The sequence below is a fragment of the Ylistrum balloti genome, unplaced genomic scaffold, assembly GCF_031769215.1.
Source record: "Ylistrum balloti isolate Yb309-2 unplaced genomic scaffold, AGI_CSIRO_Ybal_v1 Utg370612, whole genome shotgun sequence".
NCBI classification, from domain to species: Eukaryota; Metazoa; Mollusca; class Bivalvia; order Pectinida; family Pectinidae; genus Ylistrum; species Ylistrum balloti.
In genome coordinates, this window is record NW_026782376.1 from 2258888 (window position 1) to 2271739 (window position 12852).

Below are 12852 nucleotides of genomic sequence, written 5' to 3' on the forward strand. Positions count from 1 at the left end.
TGATATTTTGAAACAAGGTAAATTAAATTCACGGAACATTTTTTTGTTTTCATTTCACATATTTTTTGCATTGGTGTCTCTGAGGAATGACGCAAAATAATTTCCTCATCATGTTTACAAACATTAATGTATTTAACCTAGTGACCTAGAATAAGACCGTTGACATCTTAATTACAGATGAATAATTTCAAACGTGACAAAATTAGCTTTTCAAGTTAATTCTAAAATTCATTATTTCTCTTGAAAGTTAAACCCATTGGTTGATATTTCCTTAACCTTTTACATTTGAGAAGGAGACAAGACTTTATCAACAAACTAGTTTAATTACACAAAGCCAGCTAATCAATATCGTGTCCAGATAATGGTTCCAAAGGTCATAGTGAAGATATAAGCGTAGTAGGTCCAAGTCAGAAGTAAACGATTCTATAAACATGCTATTTCCTATACCTACTCTCCGTATTCCTGTGCTGACTGTAAATATATTTATCCTGCAATAAGACTGCAGCAGAGTAAAGTTATAAACCCATACTATTTCGTTGTCTGTAATAAGCCCATCCTTGGATTTTGAGACAGAAGTAATGTGTTAAATAGTAACATATTTATCCATTAATAAGCCCATCGACATTTACTGAAGTTAAAGCAAATCCATTAAAATTACTGTCCTTAATTAAGCCCATCTCTTTACTTAACATTTGAAATAATATCCGTATGAATGCCTGACATTGCCTGACCTGCCTAAATTTGCCTATGGGCTTTCATGACCTTGCCTAAATTTACCTGACCTTGTATGACCAATCCTGACCTTGTTTGACCTTGTATGCCCTTGTACGAGTTTACCTTACCTGACCCTGTTAAAGATTATCTAGACTTACCTCACTTTCAATGATCTTTTATGAGTTGCCTGAACTGTCTTGTGCTTGCCTCACCTTTTACATCCTTATTTGAGCTTCAATGACATTGCATGACCTTGCTTGAACTCACCTGACCTTGTATGACCTGATCTGACCTGGCATGATCTTATCTAACCTTGGCTTACTTGTATGAACTTGTATGACCATAACTGACCTTATTTGACCTTGCCTGGCCTTTATCAACACTTCACCTCACCAATGTCCCATCCTAATGCCATTACAACCCCTAACTATGCTGCCCTACCTTCTGTTGGTGACTGGTGTAGCTATTGCCGATGACTGACTGCCCTGATCATCTTCCATTTGATCAGCTCGAGCCCCTAACATGGACGCCACTTCTGCTGCTCGTGCATCCAAGCTTGGGTCTGAGATTAGAGTATACAACACCATGTGTTCTAATATCATATTTAACAAACATGTACAAAATTGTTTCCACTTTGACATCACAGACAAAAAACTTCAGAACTGAAACTGCACATCTGTCATTTGCTGTGAGTGTTGAAATTAATTTTTGAAACATTATTCACGTGTTAAGTAAATTGCATATTTTTTCTTTGAATTTTAATTATACAAATACTACAAATGTATATCTTTTTGGAGTAATAATATTAACTGCCTTTCACTGATGAAGCATTGCATTAATTTAAAATGAGCCAATTGCAGTCTGTTTGTTGTTGCTTAACGTCCTACTAACAGTCAGGTTCATTCAAGGACATGTCAGGTTTAGGTGGTGGAGGAAAACCGGAGTTCCCGGAGATAAACCACTGACATGCAGCCAGTACCTGGTGACTGCCCTACATAGACAACAAACCTGTGACCCTGAGGTGGAGGGCTGGTGATAATGAGGGTCAGAGGCCACTTGGCAACTGCAGACCCTGCAGTCTTTGCAATTTTTTCAATGCACATACAGTTTAAAAGTGAAAAATTTCGACAAAATACTAAAATTTTATCAGACTAAAATATATCTGAATTCATTTTCATGTTGCATATACAACAGCTGATCACACGTCAAAGGATATCAGATCTTCAATATTTTAGATTACTTTCTACAACTTTTCATTGGTGACCTCTTGACCTTTTGTAACTATAAATCACCCTGTACCTGTTTCAATTTCGTCTATAAGGGACTGTTTCTCATCGATATCTGACCGCTTCCCAGAGCCCATCATCATCTTGACGACTGAGGGGAAGTTTTTCACACTGAAACATACAAGTGTTTGTAAAATATGACTGAAACACCTGGTTGTGTTCACCTTTCCAAACAAATGAGAGGAAAGCACTCATAAGCATTGAATTGTCCAAAATGAACATACCTATTTAACTTTCAACAAGTCATTACGATTGCACTATACAAAAGAAAAATTTGATAAATATCCAGAATCAGAAATGCACAGTTCCACTCTCCAAACTCCAGGAAAGGTTGTTTTGTCAGGTTGTGCCATGCCTTTTCCTTTATTTACTCTTTAACCTCATTCTAACCTTAATTGTATAAATTCTGTTGTCCTTTTGCCCTTTATCCCTAAATCTGTGTGAACCCCTAACAGTTACAGTTACAATTAATCTCTCTACCCTTCCACTACCATTTTATACATACTGTTTTGGGGACCTGCCACCAGAGGTACGCGAGGTTTTCGAGGCGAGACTGAGACGTGACTCCCTGAGGGAAGCCTTTGAAGGGCTTGTCAGGATGGATTCAGATTCTCCGATGCTGCTACGACTGCCAAGATTGAGTTGGTTTCGTTCCTCCTCAGTTAACGGCACACGTAATTCATCACTTTTCAATTGTTTGAATTCCCCCTTCTGCCAAAGCCCTACTGACCCGTCCGGAGCATTGTAGGTCAGCTCAAATGTTATCGTTGTCTGAAAATAAGTGAATTTGTTATACCTGTTTGACATCTATGGTGTTATCATCTACTGTAGGATGATTAATAAGCACAGAGAGTTTATACATTCATTGATTTTCTGGCTACAATTGAGTAACAAAGTCATATGTCCAAAAAATGAGAAACTGCTAAAAATGCATGTCATTTTAGCACATGAGGATATGGTAAGTACTTTTTATCCACAGAACCAAATGTTTATGAGAAAAGCATGAAAATCTATAAATATATAAAGCATCACCAGGAATATTTTTTTGCTAAAATGGATAAAGAATTTTTTTTATCATTAGTAAACAAACATTTGATGACCTACAGGTTGTTTGGGGGCTCTCAGATATTATTTGTCTCTTATGGTAACAAATAAAACGACTATAACATTTACTTCTCGGAATATGGGAAAATGTTTACCATAGTCTTCATTTTGTGGATTTCACTTTTTTTTATAAGGCAAAAATAAAACAGAAACTGAAGTCCTTTAAGTTCAAGTGGAAACATGCATTTATATCAAAATGTAATTACAAACTAGTCAAAAATTTATTTTTCTATCAAACAATTACGATTTTCCACCACATATGTGATAAATCACACAAGATCAATTATTTGACAGCTATCATGGGGAAAAAAATTAGTTACCGAAAAAAAGCTAGATTTATAATACAAATTTTGAAGAAGAAAATAAAAGGGAAATAACTCTTGGTTAAAAGTCGCTGATGTACCTTTATGGGATGGAATTGAAAAACTCTATTAATTTTTGTTGAAATTCCCTTGGTAAAACAAAAGGAATACTTTTTATTGTGTCTGCTCAATATCTGCTGTCATTGTTTTCATGATTTACGAGACATGTTATATCAATAGACAATTCCGTTACACTCTTAACAGGAAATTCTGGCAGTCGTAACCTAAAGATCATTAAAACACGTATGGGATCGACAAATCAACTCCCACAAAGAAACATCTAAGGATTTTTTTTCCTATGTAATCAATTTTCAATAGCACTTATGGTAGCTGCACAGAATCTTTGGAAATACATTTTGGTTCATCTTTATTCCACATAAATTGTTTTCCTATCAATTTATAAAAAGATTGAGAAGTTAAAAGTTCCCTCATAGCAGTTAAACAATGTTCAAAGCCATGATTTCAGATGCTGTGGAATACTAAAATCTTTAAAGAGTCCCACAACAGAATCAATAGTGCTTCCTAGATCCTAGATACAGAGTGAGTGTTTCAACAATATCTTCACAGCCTTATATATGTTTTCCTAGTTAATAGCATGTGCATTTAAAACTGCATTTCAACAAATTTTCATTTAAGTTAATTTCACAGACACTATGTTAATAGTGGCCCAAGCCTTCAAAACTTCTACTTCTCAAAGCAATGTTTATCACTGGTCAAGGGACTTATTCAAAACCAATTATTTCTGCTAATTAAACTGTCCATAGTTTTTAACGTACAATTATACTTAAAATAAAAAAAAGTGAAGTGTGTACATATCTCACAATATGTTTATCACCTCAGTTATATATATATCTACTGTTGACAATGAAAATATTAGCATTGTCCTGCAATAAGCCCACACTTTGAGATCGTGGTAATTGTGTCACCTGTTCCATCGGACTTTCAATCCAAATAGCTTACATAATTATGATGATTAGATTTGGATCGATGCCATTTATATTTGCTAGCATTTAAATTGTATATCCCTTGAAACTAATTTCTGATATATGAAAAAGAATAAATTTCACAATTTTTTTTAGTTTCTTCACATCAAGCTCACTCTAAATCAAAAACAAAAGCAGAGGGTGGAAATTGAACAAGTGAAATAAAATAAACTGGATTTCTGCATAAAAAGCATTACACTGAAATCCAATCCCAGCTTTGTCCATTTCAAGGTCGTCATTTTCAGAAATAAGTAGGTGAGTGTATGACCTGAATCTTAGCCACATCGAATGCTGGAAGAAAATTTGATTTTATATTCTTATCTCCTAAATAACGACATCATTCCTTTTTTTATGTGACACATTAACGCATTGTAGGCCCATCAGGCTGAAAGAACATATAGAGAGAGGAAAGCTTTTAAGCAAATCTGTCCATCACTGACATATACAAACTCCAATCAACACAATTTCAGCATCTATCATGTAATAAGTTTAACCTGGTTTTTTTATCTTTCTCTTGTAAATCTATTTAAGCAACGATCCTGAGCACTGATTTACTTTATAATATTCACATTCCAATTCACAAAAGTCGTCTAGGAATAAAGAAGGGAAGATTTTACGATAAGAAAAATAACATATGAATTTCCATTGCATAACTTCCTCTCTAACGTTGTCTGACAATCTGGACCAGTCTTGCAATAAACAAACTGAACCTGGTCCTTTATCCGGCATCTACACGCGTAACCATCCTATAGAAGGTTATACCTATACGAATATATACAAGTCAGCTCCGAGTGTAGATATAAAATGTTTTTACGCACTGAATGGCTTTCCATAAGACATTGATTACAATGTATGTATAAAGCTTGATGGAACCCTATGCATACATATTATTTTGATGACAAAAGAGACAGTTAGATGAAGTAAAATGGTACCACCAGGATTTGTTCTACCATTATTATCCTGAAATAAGCCCAGGTTCCAGACATCTAATCTATGACTCTATAGACGAGAGGACTTAATACACACCAACATTTATTAGTATTTCTGTAAAGCTGAAACAGATATAGACGGGCTTATTACCAGACATGGATTTACTTCAGGTTAAATCTAGTGCCCAGAGAACTAGTTAAAGCTGACACTTAAGATGTTTCAGGAAAACATTTTAAGCTGTTGTTTTTGCTATAGCATGAAAACATCATGTTTTTCTTGTTTTTCTATATCTCACTATGAGTCATTAAAACTACCAAAAAATAAAATATAAATGAATTTGTCACATTCTAAGCTAATGTGCTCCATGAAACATTACTTGGGAGTATAATTTAACAAAATGAAATTTAAATAACCCCATTTATCAAATAAAGTACTTTGTAATGTCTTAAGGTGCATGCCTACGCATACAAAACTGATTGAAACACATCACATTATCACTGATTTCAATGAAATCAAGTGTGCTCTCTGCAAAAGTCTGGTAATTTAAAACTTGAATACCAAAATTTGACAGAAATAAAACATTCCTAAATGTTTGCTACTTGACATTTTGATATCAATTTAATCCTTTTCTTTTTCTTTTATCCTTAAAGCAGATGGTTTATCTGGTTATTTTTTTCACCACATTTTTTATCAGAATTTGATGTGTTATCTGCTAGTAAGAGCAACTGCTCCTTAATTTCTCAAATACAAAAACTAAAGGATAAATTCATTTGGAGATTTTCTTGATTTAAGTGATCCAGTTAATGGATGTGAAGTTGTCCAACACAGGTTTTTTAGTAAACACAATAACATCTTTACTCTCCCAAACAATTTTCACACTATCTAGCTAAAAACAATATATCAACATCAAATTTTAATTGATTAATATTTCAAACACAATTTTGACGATTTCTCTAAAAAAAGTTTTCGTCCAGTGCAGCTTTAGTACAGCTAACTTTGGCTTGTTTTATCCAATGAGAATTATAAACACAGCATTTGGCTGATAGCTACAGTTAGACAGAATGAATGGGACAACTTGATATTGGGTTCAAATTTTCTGAAATAATTGTTATATTTGATACTGGATGTTTTTTATACACAAGATGTTAAGATACAATGGCATAGTGTCCAATCACCATGGAAATGTAATCATTGTGCAAAGATCAAAAAGACCATGGCAAGAAATGTGTTTATCACCATTTTCAGAAATGTTTATATCTCAATGACAACAAATATCTACATCACCATGGCAACTGATATACAGAGTCATTGCTACGAATGTCAATATTTATATGCATACATCATTATAGCAACAGATATCTTCATCACCATGGCAACAAATGTCTTCAACACCATGGCAACAAATGTCTACATCACCATGGTAACAAATGTCCACATCACCATGGTAACAAATGTCCACATCTCCATGATAACAAATGTCCACATCATTATGGTAACAAGTGTCTACATCACCATGGTAACAAATGTCTACATCACCATGGTCACAAATGTCTACATCACCATGGTAACAAGTGTCTACATCACCATGGTAACAAATGTCTACATCACCATGCTAACAAATGTCTACATCACCATGGTAACAATTGTCTACATCACCATGGTAACAAATGTCTACATCACCATGGTCACAAATGTTTACATCACCATGGTAACAAGTGTCTACATCACCATGGTAACAAATGTCTACATCACCATGGTCACAAATGTCTACATCACCATGGTAACAAGTGTCTACATCACCATGGTAACAAATGTCTACATCACCATGGTAACAAATGTCTACATCACCATGGTCACAAATGTCTACATCACCATGGTAACAAATGTCTACATCACTATGGTAACAAATGCCTACATTACCATGCCAAACAGTATGTCTGGCCAATCAACCTACACATACATGGTAACTGATAAATATCCTACAATGTGTGTGTGGTTAGTACAATCTTCATCAAGGTAACTTTGATACCATGAGAATGGAACTTACCTTATTCTTTCTAATAATTGCCCTGCCTCAAAGCAAGCAACAAATGATTGAGTAAAGGTGATTATTAGAATAAATAGTGTATATTTTTACTTGTGGTGTAGAATTGCCTAGCTGTCATAGTAGTATATTGATGTAATGAAGGACTTCATCCCTCAAACATAATACTTAAAAACCTTTACTCTCCATAGTTTCACCTTGACCTCCAGAATTTGATATGTAAATTTTGGGGAAGAAATTCATCTAATAAACCTTTTCCAATAATGTTTTAACAACTACACCACTCCTGTATATGATGCAGTCAACTTAAAAATCCACTTTTGCTGGATTCTTTTTTTTGCAGTGAAACTTTGAATTTGCATTTTCATTCAATGGTTCAACTGCTTTTGATGACATAACGGCAGAAATGGGTTGAAATGCACTAATTAATTTCTCTTTTAGACCATTTACGAAACAAATTTAGAATTTTGAAATACCAAATGTCAGAGAGATTCTATATGTAGAAATACAAGAACCCCCATATCTTTGTATAGGCAGACAGTCTTCAAAAAATATGTCCATATCCATTTCCATCAGGGTCTCTAACTAGAAAATTAGGTTTGGATACCTCCAGGAAAAATTCCAAGGTGATGTTCATTTATAACTTAATTTGTGTCTGTTTCCTTTAAAAGTACAACAATTTTACAACAGAAAAATCTTATAACAGTTGATTCTTGGCAACATGTTATATGTTGCTGTTGACATTCCCAAGGCCTTTAAGGTGTTCCAAGTGAATACTCTAACTATGAAGAGGCTCCAGTGACGATGTTCCAACACTGAATACTACCCTAAAAAGTAGACATAATAAGCTAGCAAAATTTTGAAAATCAAAAGCAAATTTTTCACTTTTGTTTTGATTTCTCTCCCTTTCTTGTAATTTCCTGGTTATTACACTGTTAAGAAAAGAGAACGAGGGAGATAGCCCAAACGGGACAAAGAGACAGTGAGATAAGAAGATAGCCCAAACGGGACAAAGAGACAGCAAGATAAGAAGATAGCCCAAACGGGACAAAGAGACAGCGAGATAAGAAGATAGCCCAAACGGGACAAAGAGACAGCGAGATAAGAAGATAGCCCAAACGGGACAAAGAGACAGCAAGATAAGAAGATAGCCCAAACGGGACAAAGAGACAGCGAGATAAGAAGATAGCCCAAACGGGACAAAGAGACAGCGAGATAAGAAGATAGCCCAAACGGGACAAAGAGACAGCGAGATAAGAAGATAGCCCAAACGGGACAAAGAGACAGCGAGATAAGAAGATAGCCCAAACGGGACAAAGAGACAGTGAGATAAGAAGATAGCCCAAACGGGACAAAGAGACAGCGAGATAAGAAGATAGCCCAAACGGGACAAAGAGACAGCGAGATAAGAAGATAGCCCAAACGGGACAAAGAGACAGCGAGATAAGAAGATAGCCCAAACGGGACAAAGAGACAGCGAGATAAGAAGATATCCCAAACGGGACAAAGAGACTGTGAGATAAGAAGATAGCCCAAACGGGACAAAGAGACAGCGAGATAAGAAGATATCCCAAACGGGACAAAGAGACAGCGAGATAAGAAGATAGCCCAAACGGGACAAAGAGACAGCGAGATAAGAAGATAGCCCAAACGGGACAAAGAGACAGCGAGATAAGAAGATAGCCCAAACGGGACAAAGAGACAGTGAGATAAGAAGATAGCCCAAACGGGACAAAGAGACAGCGAGATAAGAAGATAGCCCAAACGGGAAAAAGAGACAGCGAGATAAGAAGATATCCCAAACGGGACAAAGAGACTGTGAGATAAGAAGATAGCCCAAACGGGACAAAGAGACAGCGAGATAAGAAGATATCCCAAACGGGAAAAAGAGACAGCGAGACAAGAAGATAGCCCAAACCGGACAAAGAGACAGCGAGATGAGAAGATAGCCCAAACGGGACAAAGAGACAGCGAGATAAGAAGAAAATAACATGTCTCTAAATTTTAATGGTCCTTCTGGTGCTTCATTAGGAAACATGTGTCTAAGATATCTACTGTCTCGTTAACTTCTCAAGTTCTCAACCCACAGAGCATCAGGTGGCACTTTTCCCTCAAACTACTTTGGAGTTGTGTAATTTGCGGCAAGCAGACAGGGATGCAATGATAGAAAATGTCACCACGATATCACAACATATAGGTATAAAAAAGACCTGTGATTTTAGAAGCACAGCTGGGGTAGCAACAATTTCTTTCAAACACTAAATTTATAAAATGTCAGATGCAAAAACTGTAGAAGTATGAATAATGCTTTCAGCATAGGTCTGCAGTGAAATTACCATCTGCAGTATATACTAATCTTATATTGTTTCTGTCAGAATTTACCAAAACAGAAAATACCACATGTACAATAATTCTCTACAGTAAATTTCAAATTTCCTCCAAAACTGTTTCTGTGATAATTTTTTTCTTTTTTAAATAAAAATTGAGAACTTTTCAGAATTTTCAAATTCTTTCATTCAACAACTTTTTTTGTAATTTTCATATTTTTTTCTTTAAAACAAAATAGGTACACATTCATAAACATTTCTGCTTTCACTTGAAAACAATAAGAAATCATTATAAAAAATTCATAAAGATTGAGACAAAATAGACAATTATGTATCACAGGGCAGAGACTGTTTTATAGCCTGAATAAAGGCCTAGGAAACAGTGATGAAATTTGTTAACATGAAGACATCTAGACAGGATTACCACAAATCAATAACCATAGCTGCAGAAAAATTCTTAAAAAATAAACGAAAAGACCTTGTCCAGAAAATCTCCTCTGGCCTTCAGTCTTTATGATGATTGATGAAGTTATTTCCTGTGAATTGGAAAAAAATGGCCAAGATGACCTCAAAATGTCTGGGATTTTTTTTATTAAGTATGTATGCTTAGTCTAAATACCAACCCTCATTACTACATTGTTTCCATCCAGCAGCGAGTCAGAAATCTTGACATGTCCAACATCTACCAGCTCTTGTAGAATCATACGAAACGTTCCAATAAGTCTGAAATAACAAAAAATTCCATAATAAGGAGGGGTGGGAGAAAAAAAGCTGCTCATATTTCTTATCTCCTGACATATAATGAAGAAAAAAATTGGTTGTACAAAATCAAATTATCTTAAAGGATTTTTTCAGTATTGGCAAAAGCACATTACAAAAACAAGCAGCCTGAGTTAGACAAAACCAGATTGATGGCTTTGTTTATTATTTACAGTAGAACAAACTTCATTCGTCTTATCTTTCAGGTCAGCAGATACAGATATCTAGAGCAGGGTTATATCTCTGAATAATTGATGTCAACATAACTGAATGAACGAGATTACTATACCGTGAACTTCATCAATCTTTATAACTATGTTTCCCATTTCTACAGCACTTAAGAGTTTCTTTCCCATAACATTCCTAGTATATTGTACCGAAATGATTACGAGCAAGATCAGAAAATAACCTGTGATTCTTCAATCATTTCCTCATTGAAAACTCATTGAAATTTTTTTACAAAAAAAAAGAGGGAGAAAGGATAGGGGGTGGGAGTTGGGGGGAATGGGGGAGAACTGCAAGGAGGAAAGGGTCTCATTTTCTGTGTAACGCTGCGACATACTAGCTGTAATATACAGCTCAGCTAGAGAGGACTTCTGTTTAGTTCAATCAATTGATTGAGCGTAAGACTAGTCAGCTAGAGGTCCCAGGTTCGAAATCTATCGGAGGCCCAATTGGCCTGCATTGCTCACCTGGCATTCAATATTCATCAAAAATAGAATCCGTGTTCATATCACAAATATAATTACATATACACCATATGCATTCAAAGTGGCACATCTAATCAATTTAAACAATTTCAACCACTAAGAGCTTCTAATACTCACCTTAAAACAGTGACAGTTAAAACCTGTATGTTAAGTAAGTGCCAGATTTTTTTTTAACAAAATTTGTTGGGCTTTCACCTAGAAACACTTTTCCACCAAACATCATGCTTTTCAGCTTTTTGGTTTACCAGAAGAAATCTTTTACAGGTTTCAAAACAATTTGATCTCTGCGACTTTCAACATGGATCAACGTCATTTCTTTTCACAAATGTAAGACATCATCCTCAGAACCTATCAATCAAATACCATATAAGTTGTTTAAAGCCCCAATATACGTAACATTCACCAAAAATTTAGTGTAGAATCACACATAATCATTGAGATATTCTCTAAGATGTAGTTAAAATTAAATTATTCAAACAATAGTTACCATGACTTTGTGCATAAAGTATTGATATATGAGCAGTTGAAACTTGCTATTTGTAAACACACCTCCATTTTAAATGCGCCGCCATCAAAATTACGATTGTTGCCGAACCACGTCGGAAATTTCATGACCTGAACTCGCGAGAGTTGAGGTTTCTACTTATAGAGGAAGCACATGCAGATATGTCTACGGTAAGTTTTTGTTTACAAACATTGTTTGCGAAGACTTGAGGTATTCCTGTGATAAACATTCAGTTTTTGGGAAATTATTAGAAGGAATAATTGGTTTAGAAACGATACGACGCACAATTATAACGTAAGATTTCAGAATTGGCCTGATGTATGATTGGAAAAAAAGGAAGCGACTGGTGGACGTCGGTACTGTGTCTGCCATGTTTACACACGTGGAATATGCGCATGCGCAATGTCATCTCTACGAGCGGTAATGTATGAATTATTGTGGGTCCCACATTGTTTATTTTCCGATTTTTTCAATTTTTATTTAAATTGAAAACAGTCAGTTTTCTTTCATTTAATTAAAGGAAAGTATCTGTTTTGTTACATATATTACGGGGAAAATCTGATAAAGTTTGTTTTTTTATAGTGATTTTTACGTATATTGGAGCTTTAAAGGTATTAATAAATTTTACCCCTGTGACCCCATGTTTCTGCACCTTTTGGTTAGTCAAAAAAGTTGTTTAAAGGTATTAACAAATTTTACCCCTGTGACCCCATGTTTCTGCACCTTTTGGTTAGTCAAAAGAAGTTGTTTAAAGGTATTAACAAATTTTACCCCTGTGACCCAATTTTTCTGCACCTTTTGGTTAGTCAAAAGAAGTTGTTTTGACGTTTAACCAAATCTGACCCCTGTGAACTTGAACAAGGATCAAGGTCATTTCTGTTTTCAAAATTTGTTGGGATTCATCAAAGAAATCCATCCGCCAAATATCTCACTTTTGCATTGACTGGTTTGAAGAAGTCATTTCAAGGTTTCAACAAATTTGGCAATTGCGACCTTGAATAAGAGTCAAGGTTATTTTTTTTTTTTTTGGCAAATATTGTCGGGCTTTATCTTAGAAACCTATCATCCAAACACTATGCTTCTGCACCTTTCCGAAATTCCAAAGAAGTTGTGTAAAAAGTTTAATAA

The 12852-nt window shown here is 35.1% G+C and overlaps 1 protein-coding gene across 1 annotated transcript in view; it reads right to left on the minus strand.

The window, feature by feature from the left end:
• The window catches only part of LOC132556982 (otoferlin-like), a 220725-nt gene that overhangs the window by 127686 nt on the left and 80187 nt on the right, over positions 1-12852 (minus strand). Inside the window, exons 4-7 of the mRNA XM_060221446.1 lie at positions 10374-10473; positions 2506-2771; positions 2014-2111; positions 1156-1276 (exon numbers count right to left, since the gene is read on the minus strand). Of these exons, the coding sequence (XP_060077429.1) occupies positions 1156-1276; positions 2014-2111; positions 2506-2771; positions 10374-10473 (585 nt within the window). The remainder of the gene's footprint in view (positions 1-1155; positions 1277-2013; positions 2112-2505; positions 2772-10373; positions 10474-12852) is intronic.